The sequence below is a fragment of the Rhincodon typus genome, chromosome 11 (genome assembly GCF_021869965.1).
Source record: "Rhincodon typus isolate 14 chromosome 11, sRhiTyp1.1, whole genome shotgun sequence".
Lineage (NCBI taxonomy): Eukaryota > Metazoa > Chordata > Chondrichthyes > Orectolobiformes > Rhincodontidae > Rhincodon > Rhincodon typus.
In genome coordinates, this window is record NC_063342.1 from 45502032 (window position 1) to 45520041 (window position 18010).

General features: G+C 37.7%; 1 protein-coding gene across 1 annotated transcript in view; it reads left to right on the forward strand.

The window, feature by feature from the left end:
* Positions 1–18010, forward strand: part of LOC109915222 (T-cell immunoreceptor with Ig and ITIM domains-like) — a 49305-nt gene that overhangs the window by 5718 nt on the left and 25577 nt on the right. The window contains exon 2 of the mRNA XM_048603177.1: positions 16561–16881. Coding sequence (XP_048459134.1) covers positions 16561–16881 — 321 coding nt within the window. The remainder of the gene's footprint in view (positions 1–16560; positions 16882–18010) is intronic.

The following is an 18010-nucleotide window of genomic DNA, read 5'->3' on the forward strand; positions in this document are numbered from 1 at the left end:
CCTAGACCCTTCATCAGAAAAGCTTTTCTGATGAAGGGTCTAGGCCCGAAACGTCAGCCTCTCTGCTCCTATGATGCTGCTTGGCCTGCTGTGTTCATCCAGCCCTGCACCTTGTTGTCTCAGAATGTTGGTGAGCCACTTTGGGGTACTGTGTATAGTTCTGGTTGCCCTGTTATAGGAAAGATATCATTAAATTGGAGGGCGGAAAGAAGATTTACAAGAGTGTTAATGGGACTGGAGGCTTTGAATTATAAGGAGAGGCTGAATAAGCTGGGACTTCTTTCACTGGAGCATAGGAGGCTGAGGGGTAAACCTTATAGAGTTTATAAAACCATGATGGGCAGAGATAAGGTGAATAACAAGGGCTTTTTCCCTCAGGTAGGGGAGTTCAAAACTAGACAGTATAATGGGGTTGTTGATTTGTTCACCAAACTGGTAGGTTGGTTTGCAGATGTTTCGTCGCCATACTAGGTAACATCATCAGTATGCCTCTGATGAAGCATTGTTGATCTGTCCGTTTGTTATTTATGTGGTCCCGTTAGATGTGGTGGATGACCTCATTTTCAGTTCTGCTTCATAGTGGGTGGTATGTGGGGTCTATTTCCACATGTTTGTTGATGCTCATGTTGTGGCTAGTTGGTGCTCATGTACCCTGTTGGTAATTTCATCCCAGCCTGTCTGATGTAGTGTTTGTGGCTGTCCTTAGATGGGATATTATATATAAACATTGATCCTGTTAGTAATGGGTTTGGGATCCTTTGTTCTCGTCAATAGGTGTTGCATGTAGCAGTGGGTTTGTGTGCTACCACAATTCCTAGGGGTTGGAGTAGTCTGGTGGTCATCTCTCACACATTCTTGAAGTATGGCAGGGTGACTAGTGTATTCATGTGTGCTATTTCCTCCTGTTGTTGCCTGTTGCGCAAGTACTGGTGGACTACACTTTTTATGTTGCCATTGTTTTAAAGGTGCTGTGGAGGTGTTCTTCTTTGGCTTTGTGCAGTTCCGGGGTGTTGCGGTATATGATGGCTCTTTTTTGAGCAGAGATCTGATGCAGCTCCATTTGTGGGTGTTGGGGAGGTTGCTGTTGTAGTCAAGAATTTGGTCCATATGGGTGGCCATCCTGTGTACACTGGTCTGGAGCTCATTGTTGACCCTTTGTTCGATAGGAATGGGAGTCGGCTGTTGTTCTTCTCTTCCCTGGTGAATTTTATGTCGGTGAGGATGTTGATGATAAGTTTGTGGGTTTCTTCCAGTTTTGTGCACTTGATAATGACAAATGCAACATTCATGTAACAGACCCATAGTTTTGGCTGTATAGTGGGAAGGGCTGTCCATTCTAGTCTTTGCATTACTGCTTCAGCCATTAGTCCTGATATGGGTGATCCCATGGGCGTTCCATTGATTTGGCCGTTGAACACAAAGTCGTGAGGCATAAATCTAGTAGTTTGAGGGTGCTGTCCTTGCTGATGGTATTGGTGTTGTAGGGGGTCAGCATTATTGGTTTTCCTAGTAACGAGGCCTATGTTTCCTTAGTTAGGGGGACGTTGATGGAAGTAAACAGTGTTGTCACATCAAAGGAGGTCATAATTTTGTCCTCATCGATTCTGGGGTCGTTGAGTTGGTAGGTTGGTTTGCCTTGTTGCTAGATGAGCCAGTAATGCTGACCCCACAACACCAACACCAGAGATGACCACCATACTACTCCAACCACTAGGAATTGTGGTAACAGACAAACCTACAGCTACAGTGTAATAACTACTGACTGTTGTATAAATCAGAAATATAAAAGGAAATTACTGGAAAAGCTCAGCAGGTCTGGCAGCATCTGCGTGAGAAATCAGAGACTTAACATTTTGGGTCTGGTGACCCTTCCTCGGAAGTTTGTTTCAAACAAAAAAGAAAACATGGCCTACCATGCCAAGTTTCATTTAGGGATCTGACTTGGCCAGTATTGCCATTAGTTGGGATCATAACAGTATTTGTAATCTTCTAGTAAGGTCCCTAAAAGGAGCCTAAAAAATGAAAGGATGAAAATAGTGCAATTATTAACTATAATAGTCAGTAACATAAAAGCAAAAGTCAAAGATGCTCACTTACATTAACAACTCTGACAAAGTTCTTCCATATCCTCATTCTTTAATATCATTTTTTTCTTGGCTCATTATCCATCATCTTTTGTGTTGCCTCAGTCCTTTTAATTCTTTTCCTTTAAATTATAGGGATATAGGAGGTAAACCAGTGGTCTAGTTGGATTATGGCAGTCTACAGTTAATTTTCAGTTCCATGACATTGAGATAATGCATTGAGAATAATGCATAATTCCCAATTTGAGTTCTGTGTATGGGTTTAAAAGAAGAGAGATTTAATATTGGAGCATCTTTTTATTCCACATTTCACAAACATGCCATTCTTGCTGATAAAAGAGATAGCAGTATTTCTTGCTTCTGTACGCATGTCAATTTTTAATGTCATCTTTGGCAACTCATCTTACAAGTTGGTGAATTATGACCTTGAGTAGAACCACAAGCTGATTTTTCAGGCTCTCTAACCACACAAAGACACATTAAAACTCCATCTTTGTTCCTGTCCAACGTTCAAAATTTGGACTGTACCAAGCACACCCCTGACAAAGGGTACAAATTATGGAAGTGGTTGTGAAATGTGAGATACATCAGCAGGCATCAATAGATTCACAAACCATGCATTCATGATTTCTCCTAAATTAGGGAACCACAGTTTTTGTTCCATTGTATTGCTGTTTCACCCTGGCATTGTTTATTTCCCTTTACTAAATAGGATAAGCCAAGCTGTTAGGCTTTTTCTACAATACTTGGCTCTCTAAACCACATCTGCAACATGGTATCTATGACATGATGGAATGCAGTTGCTTTCTTTATCTTTAGTTTTTTTAACCTCCCCCCCAACTTAATTTAGTATAAAACACCCAAAGTTGCCATATCTAATACATTTCAGCTCCACACTTATTCTAAGTTATAAAAATTTAAAACATATTTCATATTTAAGAGGTTTTGACCTCATGCATCATTTCTTCTGCACAATTATCTTAATAATGCTGTTTCTAAGTCCCTTATCATAGCTTCAATAAGTTCCATCATAGTTTCTATAAATACCCTGTTCGAAATGATAATGTTTACAGTGGCACCAGTTCCTGACCATTGCCAAATACTTCTTTTCTGATTCTTCCCATCATTAATGCTAGCTTATGTTCACATTTTAAAATTCTTCTAAATCTGACCATTCTCCCACTCTGAGCAATGTTCTTATTCATTCATCAAATCTTTTAGCATATCTCTAACTAGCTGATCATGGAATTTCTGGCTGACATAGGTCTTTGGAAGAGAAATACTTTTGAATTGTGAGAGGTCCAATTTAATACTGTCATCGTACAGTTATTTGTATGCTCAGGTAACCACTAAGCCATTAAGTGCACCTTCCTCCATTTTATATCACTCAGTTTGAATTCCTTCCTCTACTTCTTTATCCAGTAACCCAAATTCTGATGCAGATAGGACTATAAGCTTTTAGTATGAGGGTACTTAAATCCAGAGAGTAGACAGAGGATACCTTTTCATAATGCAGGAAGTTGTCCGTGTGCATTGTTCTGCTCCCTGATGTCTTTTACATAGTTTGAGGCAGTTAAATAATTTAAGATCTTTACTGTCATCAAGCATTCCTGTGATCTGCTTTGCTCTTTGTTGGCCCAGCACAGGTTATATTACTCAGTGCAAATAGCATGTCTTCAAAAGTTTTGCAATTACATTTAGTTCTCAAACCTTCACCTTCAACCATCATATTAAGCCCTATCTTTGACCCAGACATGTTTGTCATAGAATAGTCACGTTAATACAAGTTATTCCTTTCGGCAAGTTGTTGATTCTCAGGGAGATATTCGAGAAGGCTGTGGCTATCGGGATGTACATCTGAAATAAAATTGAGTGTAGCATTTACCCTTTTGCTGATTTTAACTAGTTAGTTTGGTACCATTTTCTCTCTTTACTTTTGCTTTTTTTTTTCCCCCCACAATCTGTACCAAGTATGCAGCTGGACACAACCATCTACTATAAGAAAAAATCTTTTCCGTTTTGAATCAAACACATTTTCTATCTTACTATTATTGATTGTCATGATTAGATCTCCTACTTCACATTCATAAGATATTACTTTTGCATTGAAATACTTTTTGATTCTTTCTTGTAAGTCCCAAGTAGTGTGCTCCATACGCATTTACTTACCACTGCTGTTTGTTTAACCATTTGCTCCAATTATTTGGAATTATGTATGTTACAGGACATATTGCTATCAGTGTTGTGGTTGATCCTATGACCATGAAAGCCTAATGGCAACATATTAGCCTGCTGCAGTATAAAGAAATCTCAAACAAATGTGCAGCCATTATAGTGAATGGTTCAGTGGATTAAAACACTCTGAACCTTATGTTATTTGTGGCAAGTGGCACAAACAGGATGGGTCACTCTCCCAGCCGACCCCTTGGGCTGTAAACATCATTTTACTTGATGTATCAAATGCAGACAAGCTACAGATGCATAAGAAAAAGAGACCACAGCCCTCCTCTTCATACTCAAATGGATTAAACTCTTCCCCTGCAGAACTCGTATCACACTGGTGGCTACAAAGGTTTTATTGAATGATCTGTAGATAAGAACTTTCATTACAAGTAGAAAGTGACAAAGGCTCACATTTTACAGGTCATCACATCAGTCACCACCTGTGGTCCTCTGTTGGCCTGGTGTTTATACACTGTGGCAACTTCTGCATATGGGCAGCTAGCTTACCAATGTAATAGGGTGAATTAAAATTGTCAAGTGCTGTCTATATCTTCCTCCACAGAAAACCATGAACTTCTCTAGTATAGTATTTATTTTTTGTGATATAAAGGGAAGAGCTAACATGGTATTGATGACATAGGCACTTTTGCATCAATATTTACTGTTTGGCTTGAAGAATCTTTGACTACTAAAAAAAGACAAATATCTCTGCAAATTGGGAAGAATGGTTAGCACATCATTCTTGAATGACTTTTCCTGATAACAGCTTGCATGTGGGGTAAATCTTGAATGTGATAACATGATCCATTACAAACGATTGGAGCATCCTTGATAGGCTCATTGATGAATAGGTGCGATTCAAAGTCAGGTAAAAGGTGGTTGACACTTAACAGAGTCTCCCTCACAAGCCAGAAATAAAGTAATTTTTCTTTGTTGTTATATCAATGCCTGTAATAATTTTAAATCCACTTGTTTAACTGTTGTGATGAAACTAAGGAATAAGCACACTTCATTGATACATTTGGTGCTGTGTCTATGGTGAATGCATATAATAAAGATACTACGCTGCAAGCCTCTAATGTACGTAAAACATATCATCCAAAAATCATTATCACACACTGAATCGGAATTGTATGCTGTTTGCAGCATATGAGAGGCATAGACAATTTGCTGCAGCTTTCCATTGTGCTCCTGGCAAAGTACTGTATTTAGACTTAGTATGTGGTCCTTCTCTATCCTTTCATTGTTCTGTAGAAGCAGCCTCTCAATCAGATTAACAGTTTGCATGGCTGCCAGTTCATAAAGGCTTTACCATTTCAGCAAAATTCAGAATTTGGACTCTGATCACTTATCTAGAGAAACAATGATTAAACAGCAGTTTTAGTTGGGGTTAGGGATGGGGAAGCAGGGAGCTGCACAGTCTCTGACTTTTATTTTGTGCAAGTCCAGACCTATTCCTTGTGAAGTGAGTATAACTCCAAGATTCGTCACCATGGTTAAAAACAATTGAGCTTTTGGCGGATTGACTTATAAACATTCTTTACTCAGAATTATTTTACCTAATAAAAAATGTTCACTCAATTTCAATTATTAAAATGTACAAATTGCAATAAGCATTCAGGTTGAAAAAAAACTTAATACTGGCAACATCCATTTGAGAAATACCAATCACTAACAAATTGAAGGTTAACTCTGATCATCAAATGTACAGATGCACCATTGAAAGCTTATTGTCCGGGGATGCATAACAGATCTGCCCAGGACCATAAGAAACTACAGAAGATGGCGTGCGTAGCCCAGACCATCATGGAAGTCAACCTTTCATCCATTGACTCCATTTACATGGTTCGCTGCCGCGGAAAGGCTGCCAACATCAATGACCCCTCCCACCCCGGTAATAACCTCCTACAACCTGTTCCAACAGGCAGAAGATACAGGAGCCTGAACACACGCATGAGCAGGTTCAGGAACAGCTTCTTCCTGGCCATTATTAGACTGATGGCTGGACTCTCTAGCCTCAAATAATGGTTGATCTTGCTAACGTTGATCTTGCCTAGCGTATGCCCTGTGTAATGTAACCTGTACCTCTGTCACGGTCGTTTTGATCTGTACATCCTTGCTTACTATGATCTGTCTGTACTGCTCATAAACAAAGCTTTTCACTGTACTTTGGTAGACATGACAATAAATCAATTTGTATTAATGTTCCATTCTAATAGGAATTCCCCAAAATCCAATAGAAATGTCAATTGTAGAATTCTCAGAACCAACTGGAACTTGAGAGATGTGCTTATGATGTTCTTATGTATCAGAACAAGCTAGTGCCTCAAAATTCAGTTTCCAATAAATCAATAGTTATCCTCCAGCTCCAATCAGGTTTCTTTTCATAAGAAATAGATGAACTTTTTGTAAAGATGCTCCACTTAAGAGTTACAGTTGTTTGCCCAATGTAAGATAACTTTCTTTAGGAATTATACACTGTTTAAGAAATGGGTGAGGAGTTCTGCAAATACAGTTCCTTCCCTTCACTTTGTCCACAGTCATATTTATTAGTTAAAACAGCAAGAGATTTCGGAGTTAACTGCTTCATTTGAACATTCTCATATACAGAGGAATTGTATAAACAAGCTCTTGTAGTTATAGAAAAGAGAATGAGCGTCTGGAACTGCTACTGTTGTCTTATTCTCACCAACTCACCACAGACTGGAAAATAGTAAACATAACGCCTCATTCAAAAAGACAGAAAATACAGAACTACAGGCCAGTTTACTTGGCACCTGTTGAGGAAGGCATGAGAATGAATCATTAATGAGGTTATGACTGAGTATTTGATAAACCCAAAATAGTCAGAAAGAGTCACCATGATTCTGTGAAAGGGAGACACAGTTTAATTAATTTGTTTGAACTATTGAAGGAATAATATGTGCTGTGGATAAAGCGAGACTGTTGATGCATTGTTCTTGGATTTCCAAAAGACATTTGACAAGATCCTTATTGAAGATTATTGTGTCCATCAGGAGATCATAGTATAATGCACAACCTGGATAGAAGACTGTCTCCTGCTAGACAGCCAATGTGTAAATGGGTCTTCTCCAGATTGGCAAGATGTGATAAGCAGAGCCCCGTAGGGGTCTGTGCTGGGTCTTCAACACACTACGATTTATATTAAATGAATTTGATAAGGGTATTGAAGACATAGTGGCTAAATTTGAAGATGACACAGAGATAGGAAAGTATGTTGTGAAAATGACATATCTATGTCTATCTGCATCTTTGAAATGTGAATGACTGCAAAAATTTGACAGGCAGAATATAAATGAGCGGAAATGTGGAATGCTCACCTTGGCAGGAAAAATAATAAAAGAAGAGTCTTACTTAAATGGAGAACTAAAAAATTCCGAGTTTGGAGCTGTCTAGGTGTTCTGGTGCTAGTGTCACAAAAGGTTAATATTGCAGGTACAAGTGATCAAGAAGGCTAATGAAATACTAGCTTTTGTTAAGAGGAATTGGACACTAAAAGAATGAAATTAAAAAACAGATGTTGGAATCCAGAAACCAGAACAGAAAGAACTGGAAAAACTCAACAGGTTTGGTAGCATCTGTGAAGAGAAAGCAGAATTAATGTTTCTGGTCCAGTGACCCTTCTTCAGAACCAGTAAAAGAAAGAATGTTGTGTTTCAACTATACAGGGCATTTTTTGAGACCAAGATTTCAAATACTGCACGCAGTTTTTGCTTCCTTATTTAAAAGGAGGATGTAAAGTCTTCAGAGAAGATTTACTGGATTGATACCCGGATAGAGTGTGTTGCCATATGACGAAAGAATGGACAGGCAGGACTTGTTTTCACTCGAGTTCTGAAGACTGAGGGGAGTTTTGACTGAAGTTTATAAAGATAGTGAGTGGCCTTGACAAGCTGAAAATGGAAAGGACATTTACTCGTGGGTGAGTTCAGAACCAGTGAGCACTGTTTTACAGAAAAGGATTTTTTTTGTTTATTAGGACATGCAAGTTTGGAACACTGTATCAGAAAACCTACATTGACAGTGCCACTGAATATTACAGCAAGCTTTTTATTAACTGGCACTTATAGGACCAGAAGTGCATCGATTGCTCAAATATTCCATAATCAATATAAAAATCACACAGTAAGCAACAGAAACATAATGCAGGAGTACATACACTTATAGTTTACAACATAACTCACTGAATAATGCAACTCTGCCTTAAACAAAACAACTTACCGGCAAACAGCCTGCTCATTTGCACCCTCTTGCTTACCCAGACATCACGGATATTACAATAAAACAGTAAAATTCCAGTTTTGCTGCTTTGAGAGCCAGTTCATAAGGTGCCAATGAAAACAAAGCGTGTTGTCCGAAAGTGGAGAAAGATAGATCCTTGTTAAGTAATGATATCTATGGGGTTAATAGGCATAGATGGGAATGTGACCTACGGAATACAAACAGATCATTGAACTGCAGAGCAGGCTTAAAGAGCCAAATCTCCTTTTTTCTGCACCTAATTTGCATGTATGCTCATGTACTCCAGGTGCAGCATAACCAACATACTTGAAATAAGTGTCTCTTTTGAAATCTCCACCCCCAGCAATAAAGGTCATAATTCTATTTGCCTTAATTACTTGTTGCACCTGCATATTAACTTAGAGTTTCATGCACAAGGGCATCCAGATGAGCTGCATCTTTTTTGAGTCTCTCTTTAAATAATAGTCTGCCTTTTGGTTCTTCCTACCAAAGACATGACCTCACACTTTCCTACATTAAACTTCATTTGTAGATTTTTGTGCACACACAACCTCTCTCTATCCCTTGCAAATTCCTTATGGCCTGATCAAAGCATGCCCTTCCAACTGTTGTTATATCATCAGCTTCTCCAAATCATCAATACAGATAGTAAATAATTCAGCACCCAGCTTGGATCCCTACAGCACTCTAGCAGTTGTTATGTCTTTCCAGCCTGAAAAAGACCCATTAATCATGACTGTCTCTGTGTTAACCAATCCTCAATCCAGGTAAATATATTGCCTCTAATACAGAGAGTTCCAATTTTGTGATCTCTTTATATGGCACCTTCTCAAACATTTCCTGAAAAATCCAATACTTTACATCTACTGATTACCCTTTACCAACCGATTGTTATATTCTCAAAAAGAACTCCAGCAAATTTGTCAAACATAATTATCCTTTCACAAAATCATATTGACTGATTATGTTAACTTTTCCAAATGTCCTGCTATTTTTTTCCCTTAATAATGGACTTTAGCATTTTCACAATGCCAGACATTCAGCAAATTGACCTATAGTTTCCTGCTTTCTGTCCATCTCCCTACTTGAAGGCGGTGGTGGGGGGGGGTGTCACATTAATGGTTTCCAATCCACTTGAAAACTCCACGAATCCAGTGAGTTCTCGAATATTCAAACCAATGCCTCCATTATCTTTGCAGCAGCTTCTTTTGAAACCCTTGAATGCAGACCATTAGATTCTGGTGACATGTCTACCCTCAGTCTCATTAGCTTGTCAAATACTTTGTCCCTCACGATTAAGGCTGTTTCAAAAATTTTTCTTCTCATAAGCATCTTACATACCTGAAATCTTTGAGATGTTTACCATATCTTCCATTGTGAAGACTTTAAAATAATATCCTCATTTAAAACTATCTGCTATTTCCCTTTCCCACAACTCGTCACATCCTCCAAGGATCCCACACTTTCTTTAGCTACTCTTTCTGTATACCCTTAAAAGCTCTCACTGGTTGTTTTTATATTTCTTGTCATTTTATTTTCATTAATTACTTTTCTCTTTTTATTCACTTTCTGGTCATCTGCTGCTGGTTCAGAAAACATTCTCTGACCTACTACAAGATTTCACCACTTTGTACGCTTTAGTTTTAGACTGGATATAGTTCTTCCCATATAGAGAAGGATTATTCACCTGTGGTCAACAGAGTCCTTCTTGGCCACAATAGATTTTTGCTGAACATCATGAAATATCTGCTTAAAGATGTCTGCCAGTGCCCTTCTATTGACCTTGCCCCAATTTATTCTGTAGTCTGCTTGAGACAAATCTTTACATTTATATTTCTACCATGTTCTGATAGCTAACCCCTAGAAGATCCTTAACCACTACATCTCTCTAGAATCTTAACTCTTTACATGTTACTAGATATAAAATAGCCCATTTCTGGGTAGTTTCTGCAACATGCTGCTCTAAATGTAAACCCTGATGTAAATTTGTCTTCCACATCCCCCTTGCCCATCTGATTTGTCCATCAATATGCAGAGTAAAATCAACTAATGACAATTGTAATACCTTCTTACACACCTCCATTATTTCTCAATTTACCATTCATCGAATAGTGATGCACCACATCAGGGGCCTGTAAATGACACCCACCAATGACTTTTCTCCTTTGCTATTCCTCATTTCCAACCAACTGATCCCACATCATGATCTGATGCACCTGACTACACACCACCGTACGGATACCTTCATGTTTTGGTGTCAATGTTTCCTTCAATAAAAACAGTGACATTATAAAATTGGATATCACTTTCTTTTGTTAAGCATTCAAACTGTGGTATATTCATTTCCTTGTTGAGTTGCAGTCCAAATTTTCTTCAAACCGAGGGAAGGTAGTTTTTATTCTGATCTCTGTTCATATTACATTTAGTCTATCTTTCCTGATATGGTTAGTTTATGTTTCTTCTTTTAAAAAAAGTTTTGTCCTGCTACAGTTTTTATAATTCACTGGTTCTTTTAATGCTGATATTTTAATTGAATTCTTGATGTAGGCAATTAACTAACTCAAATTAACCCATTAAATCAAATAAATGTTTGGTTCACAAAAGGCAGAGTTGGAACATTCCAACAATAAATTTAAAGAAATGTTTACTTTGAAAGGAAAGGGGTACACTTACCAACACAGGAAAAAGAGTCTTTCAGAGTTTTAATCAGTTGATCAGGATGATACCCTAGCTAACAAAAGAAGTTTCTCAAAGGCATTATTTTTATCATTTTAAATTATTGATATTTCATTTCAAACTGTGCTTTTGTAACTTTCTAGTCAATCAAATTAGTTATCGGCTTAAAATCTGAAAGAACTACAGTTGGTGTAAATCAGAAACAAAAACAGAAATTGCTGGAAAAGCTCAGCAGGTCTGGCAGCATCTGTGGAGAGAAATCAGAGTTAGCATTTCAGTTACAGTGACCCTTCCTCTGACGAAGGCTCACTAGACCAGAAATGTTAACTCTGATTTCTCTCCGCAGATGTTGTCAGATCTGCTGAGCTTTTCCAGCAATTTCTGTAGATATTAGTTTGTTTTAATTGGAGTTTGCATTTCTGTGTTCTTGTCCATCGAGGGAACACTGCTGGTCTCCTGCTGTGACTTTGTATATTTCTCTATAGTTTGTTTTCATTGTTGAGATAGCTAAGACTAGAAATGAACTGAGCATGTGTGTTTTATCTAACATAGTGCTCTTCCAAAAAGCAGAATCTTAAAGCAGCAAGCTAGTGTTTTTAGACTAGCAGTTTCTTTTAAAATGTAACTTAACCTTAATTATTTCTAATATTTCTTCAAATAAAACTTAAAGTATGTTATTTGTTCAATCATATTGCCAGCTGGTTGCAAATTAGGTAATAAAGGTTTAATCCATTCATGAGTAATTATAATGCAAAGAATACAAAATGACTTCAAATTGGCACAGGATTCGCACAATACTTTGCTAACTAACTACAATGAGTATAAAAATGAAATTAATCTAAAGATGATTTAATTACACAAAAAAAATTTCTTACATAAATACCTTGGAAAGGTATAACCCCAGCATTCATGCAAATCTATTTAACACATATTTGTAACAAAATATTCCTTCAAAATTCAGTGCAAATCAAGAGCTAAAATGATAAATAAATGATTCAACAGGTTTCAGAGAACAAAGTAGGCCAATGGATGAGTGCTCCAGGTCCTGGATTTGGACTACGTTCTCAGAAATGATTTCAAGTTCCCCTGTACTGTCAACTGCAGAATTTAAAGAACTCCAAAAGTTAGTGACCATAGAATACTGCAGAGTGGGACTTCCGCCTTTCATTAGGAGTATGGAATTGCCACACAATGCAACTGGCCAACAGCGCAATAAAAGAGGCCATTGAGCAGGGAGCATTTGGCAATTTTAATGAGGGGGACCAGGGTTGGCGTGTGTGTCTGAGGGAATGAGTTTTAAAGTTCTTGAGTATAAAGAAAGGTGTGTGCTATTTTTCTCGGCAGTACCCATAATGCACAAAAGATATTACCCTTTTCCACTCTGCTGTTTGAAATCTTTTTATACAATTGGGTTTCCTGCTCTCACTCGCATCAACAACATTGTGGTGTGGACATGGTAATATTAGAATTAATTGAGTTAACAAACTCAATTGACCCTTTCAATATTTATTTCCATGTTGATTGCCAAATCTGGCAGTCACACACCCATTGTATTGTGGGGGTGCATTATGTTGTGGGTAGAAAAATGAACTTGGTACCTGCCCTGTTTTACATGCAACACCACTTCATGAAATGGTCAAGCAAGTCATTAAGAGGAATGAGCAAAGAAATGTCCAACTTGACAGGAACCCCAGAATCCATGTTTGAATTAAACAAGAAAAAAACATCATTGCACTTGCCCAACTTTGGCAATTGCCTAAATTCAAAATGAATTTTAGCGTGCTTTTTAATAATAAAAAGCATGCCACTATTAAACGAGTTGCCAAAATATAAATAAAGTCAACATTTTTCACTCTGAAATCCGATCAGTTTTGAATATTGGTTTAATAATATCACTTAGTTCAGATGATTTCATAAGATAGACTTGAAGAATAATTATAATTTTAAAAACATGCGCTCAACGAAGTTACAACGAAGAGTTATTGTGTCACATAAAGTAGACTTCAAAATTAATTCCATCTATTATCACAACAACTTTTCTACAAGATGATATGAGTTGTAACATATTCAAATAGTGGCACAATGCAGATCAGAATCATGTGCCAGCTGTAACCATAGGAACTCTCACTTCCCAGGGAGTGAGCTTTCTGTGGCATTAATATTACAGAAAAAGCATATTGGTGGCACACAGCTGACACCAGGCAACAATAAAAAGCATGCTGGGTCTCAGTATCTATACGATTCTGGTCTGTCAGACAATCATGGAATCAAACACCATAATTCGCACCCACGACCCAAGCAGCATACAAATTTAAACTACTATAGTAAAAGATAGGTTTATTTCGTATTCTTAAAGTATTGTGAAGCTGGAAATTTTCACTGTAGTTAGAGTACAATACTGGAAACTGTTACTTATCATGGTTATTACATTCATACAGGAGACCTCTATCAAGTCTCCATGAGTAGTGAATTAATTATACGTTTTCCCTCATGTGGTATTTTCTTACTGATCCCACAGAATTCTATCAGGGTTTCTCGAACAAATATGCTGACATGGTTTCATGGATGCTGACCAGATCATAATATCTAAAAGGAACATAAAAGCTCTTCCCATGACACTTAAGAGTTTTGCAGACAATCAAGTACATTTGAAGTGTAAAAAGTCTGAAGTCACACAACACCCCCAGGTTATAGTCCAACAGGTTTATATGAAATGACAAGCTTTCAGAACATATCCCCTTCATCAGGTCCACTTAACCCGACTAAAGGGGCTTCGCTCTGAAAGCTTGTGATTTCAAATTAACCTGTTGGACTATAAACTGGTGCCACGTGACTTCTGACGGTGTCCACCCCAGTACAACACTTGGCACCTCCACATAATTTAAAGAGTAGTCACTGTTCTAATGCAGAAATATTCATGGCAGGCAGGAAGAAAGTCCCCTTAAACACCAATTTGATAATGATCTGGAGAATCTATAATTTTGTGATGTTAATTGAAGTCAACATTGAACAGAAAAGCTCTTGTTCTTCAAATTGGTGCTTAGGTGAATGTTCACTTTCACTTGTGAAAACAGGCGTGACCTGTCCATCTTCTCTCCCACCTGTCCGCTCCACTCATCCCACTGATCAATCCCAACCACTCCCTATCTGCACTCACCTATCACCATCCCACCTACCTTCTCCAGCCCCATCCATCCTCTATTTATTTTCCAGCTCCCTTCTGCCTCGCCATTTCTGAAGGGTCCTGATCCAAAACGTCAACTTTCCTGAGTTGTATCTGACTCTAGCATCTGCAGTTTTTGCTATCTCTGACTATGATTCATGGTTTGTCCAAAAGACAGAACCTCCAAGGCAGCTCAGGAAAACGATAGCCAAGATTTGTGTTCACGTCTCAGGAATAGGACTTAAGGCTACAACCCTCTGACTTGAAAGTAGGCATCCTAGTAATTGTATCTACAAGACATTTAATCCTAAGGTGGAAACAAATTGTCCACAATACCTCATTGGATTTCAGTTTTATTTGTATAGTTTGCAATTGGAATTGTAAGTCAGTGAACAGAAATACTGATTTCTTTTATGTCCAACTCTAGAGTGCTGAGATCAGATGTGGCACAGACTCTTATTGTCCCTTTATTTTGACCAACTAATTCAGCACAGTGTGCATTGAAATTGGGAATTTATGACTGATGAATGATGTGATTAATATTTATTTTCTTGAATGAATACACATTTCATAATTCCCAGTCCTGTATACTTTTATATAACTCCAAGTATCAGCATGACGTATTTGTCACAAGTTACACCATAAGACATAGAAGTAGGCCATTCAGTCCATTAAGTCTGTTTGGCATTAAGAAGTTCATGTTAATCCTCAACTCTATTTCCCAGCCTTTTCAACATAACTCAATTTCCTTGCAGCCTTAAAATACTTACCACAGGGCTGTAGAAGTTGCATTGTTACAGGATCCCACAGATTCACCACCCTCTGACAAAAAAAAAAGGCATGCTTTTACTTCTAAGATTCTGTCCTCTGGTCCTAGACTCTTCCAGAATGGAGAAACAACATCTTTTCATCTACCCTGTCAAATTCTCTATTCAAATATTGAAGATTCATAAAGTTGCCTCTCATTCTAAACTCCATTGTAATAGCTTCTGGATTCATAGAGGCATTACAGTACAGAACAGGCCATTTGTCCAATCAAGTTCTGGATCTCTGGAAGAAAAAATGAAGCTAGCGTCATTCCCAACCTTTTCCCAGAAGCCTACAATTTCTTTCCTTTCAGGCACTTTCAAAAGCCACAAATTAACCTACCTCTATTGCACTCTCAGGCAGTGCATTCTAGATCCGAATAACTCACACTGTAAAATAAAATTTTCCTCACATTATTTTGCTGGTGATTTTAAATCTCTATCCTTTGGTTCTCAATCCAGCCACCTATAGAGACATGGTTTTGCCTACTGACTCTGGCTAGTCTCCTGATTTCAAACATCCCTATCAAATACCATCAACCTTCTCTTCTCTAGGGAGTGCAATGGCAGTTTGTCCAAACTAACTTCTTGCATCCTTTCTAAAGCTTTATATCCTGAAGTAATAATACCAAAAACTGGCCAGAATACTTGAAACACAGAATGCTGGAAAAACTCAGTAGTTCTGCCAGCATCTGTAGCAAGAGAAACAGAGTTAATGTCTCAAGTCCAATAGGACTCTTCTTGAGAACCTGCAGGGTTTCAAATTTCAGTTTCAGATTTTCAGCATCTGAAGCATTTTGCTTTTATTCACAGTATTTGAATTTGGATCTAACCAAGGTTTCAAAAGGTTCCTTTATTTTTAAACTGTTCTGTTTCCTTATGCATTTATTTAAAAGGTCCAAGATCCCACGTACTGTATCTGCTTCCTCATCCTGGACTGCCACTTTCAATGGTTTGTACACATATATCCAGAGTTGTCTCTGTTCCTACACCTACTTTAAACATTGTATTACTTTTTACCGCCTCTTTGCTCAACCTTTTCACATACAAACAGTGAAAATCCTTTTTTAGGCAAACAAACAGGCAATTAGCAATATTGCTTCAAAAGGAGCAGATTGAACTCTAAGAAATTAATTCCCTACTAGACAATATCAATTATTCTTCAAAAGCACATCACTAATTTTTGAAACATTATATGTTGGCCTGAAGATGAGAGGTGCAGTATATAAGTAAATTTCTTTCTGTCACAGCTTTTACTGTATTTGTAGAATTATATCTGGTGTTATTTTGATAAACATTGCAAAGTAAATTTACAATATCTTGATTCTCTTTTTCCTTTACCTAGGTGTGCAAACAAAGCAACTTTGCAATAATAGGAATGTAACAGTTATGGAGGGTCAGTCAGCTACGTTACGGTGTAACACTTCTGAAGATGCAAAGATAGCATTAGTTGAATGGAAGAAATCCAGCAACAAAACAAGACTTGCCGTGTACAGTTCAAACAGTACATATTATAATGTTGAACGAATAAAAATGGAAGTCAATCATCATTGTTCCACAATCTCAATTGAAGAAACTCTCAAATCAGATGAAGACTGGTATTTTTGTATATTTCAGACCTTTCCAAATGGAAAGCAAGATTGCAAAATATATTTGGAAGTAAAAGGTAAGTCAGAATTTTAAAACATTTCCTGTTTATAAACTATTTGAACGATAAAGTCTCCCTAAAGAATTTCATTTTTAATGTGATGAGCAAATAGCTGCAATGCTAGCTATTTTGAGAATCAGTTAATAGATTTTGAGAAACCCAGCTTTCACAATTTGCTTCAATATTCAAAAAAATGGTTTGCAATCTTACACATACCATGTATGTCCTACAAAATTGTAATCACTAAGCATTAACAGACAGATACCAAGAATCTGAAATCTTGTTTCCACTGGAGCAAAAGTGCCTCTGTAGGCACACGTGGTTTAACTGTGAAAATAGCTGCATTGTGAAAAAGAGGGTCAATTTGTTGTGTGTTGGTGATAAGGTCTTCCAAATCAAGAACAATCGTAATTAGCCATGTTTGACATACAAAAATTGCATTTAATTCAGGTCATTGTTGCAATCTGAAAGTCTTCATATCAAACTAAAGCCTGAGCCCATGGTGTCTCAGATAGAAAAGGATGCAATTATACTGCATTTCACTGGGAGTTGGAACGGGGCATCCACAGACATTCCTGAGAAAAAGAGGACATTGCATAGGAAGTCAGACCATACATGCCATCACAGAACAACTGTTACAACTCAACTTAAACAACTTGTATTTATATAGCACCTCCAAAATAAGAAAAGTTGCAAAGCCTTACACAGGGATAAAAGAACAAAATATGAAACAATCCACTATTAAGGATGTTAGAATTAATGATTAGAAGCTTGGTCAGAAAGGTAGATTTTACGGAAGGTCTTAAAAAGGACAATAATGAGTTGGAGGGGATGACAATTTTAGGGAGGAAATTCAAGAACTTTAGGGTCAAGGCAGTGAAAGTGCAGGGAACAAAGGCAGAGGATTATAATTAAGGATATTTAAGAACCAGTATTAGATGAATGTAGACATGTCAGTGTTATTGGGCTGAAGATTAGAAATAGGCACGGGGGGAGACCATGGACAGATTAGCAAACAAATGAGAATTTTTTAAGGGATGGTAGGAAGTGCAGATGCTGGAGAATCTGAGATAACAAGGTGTAGAGCTGGATGAACACAGCAGGCCAAGCAGCATCAGAGGAGCAGGAAGGCTGACGTTTTGGGCCT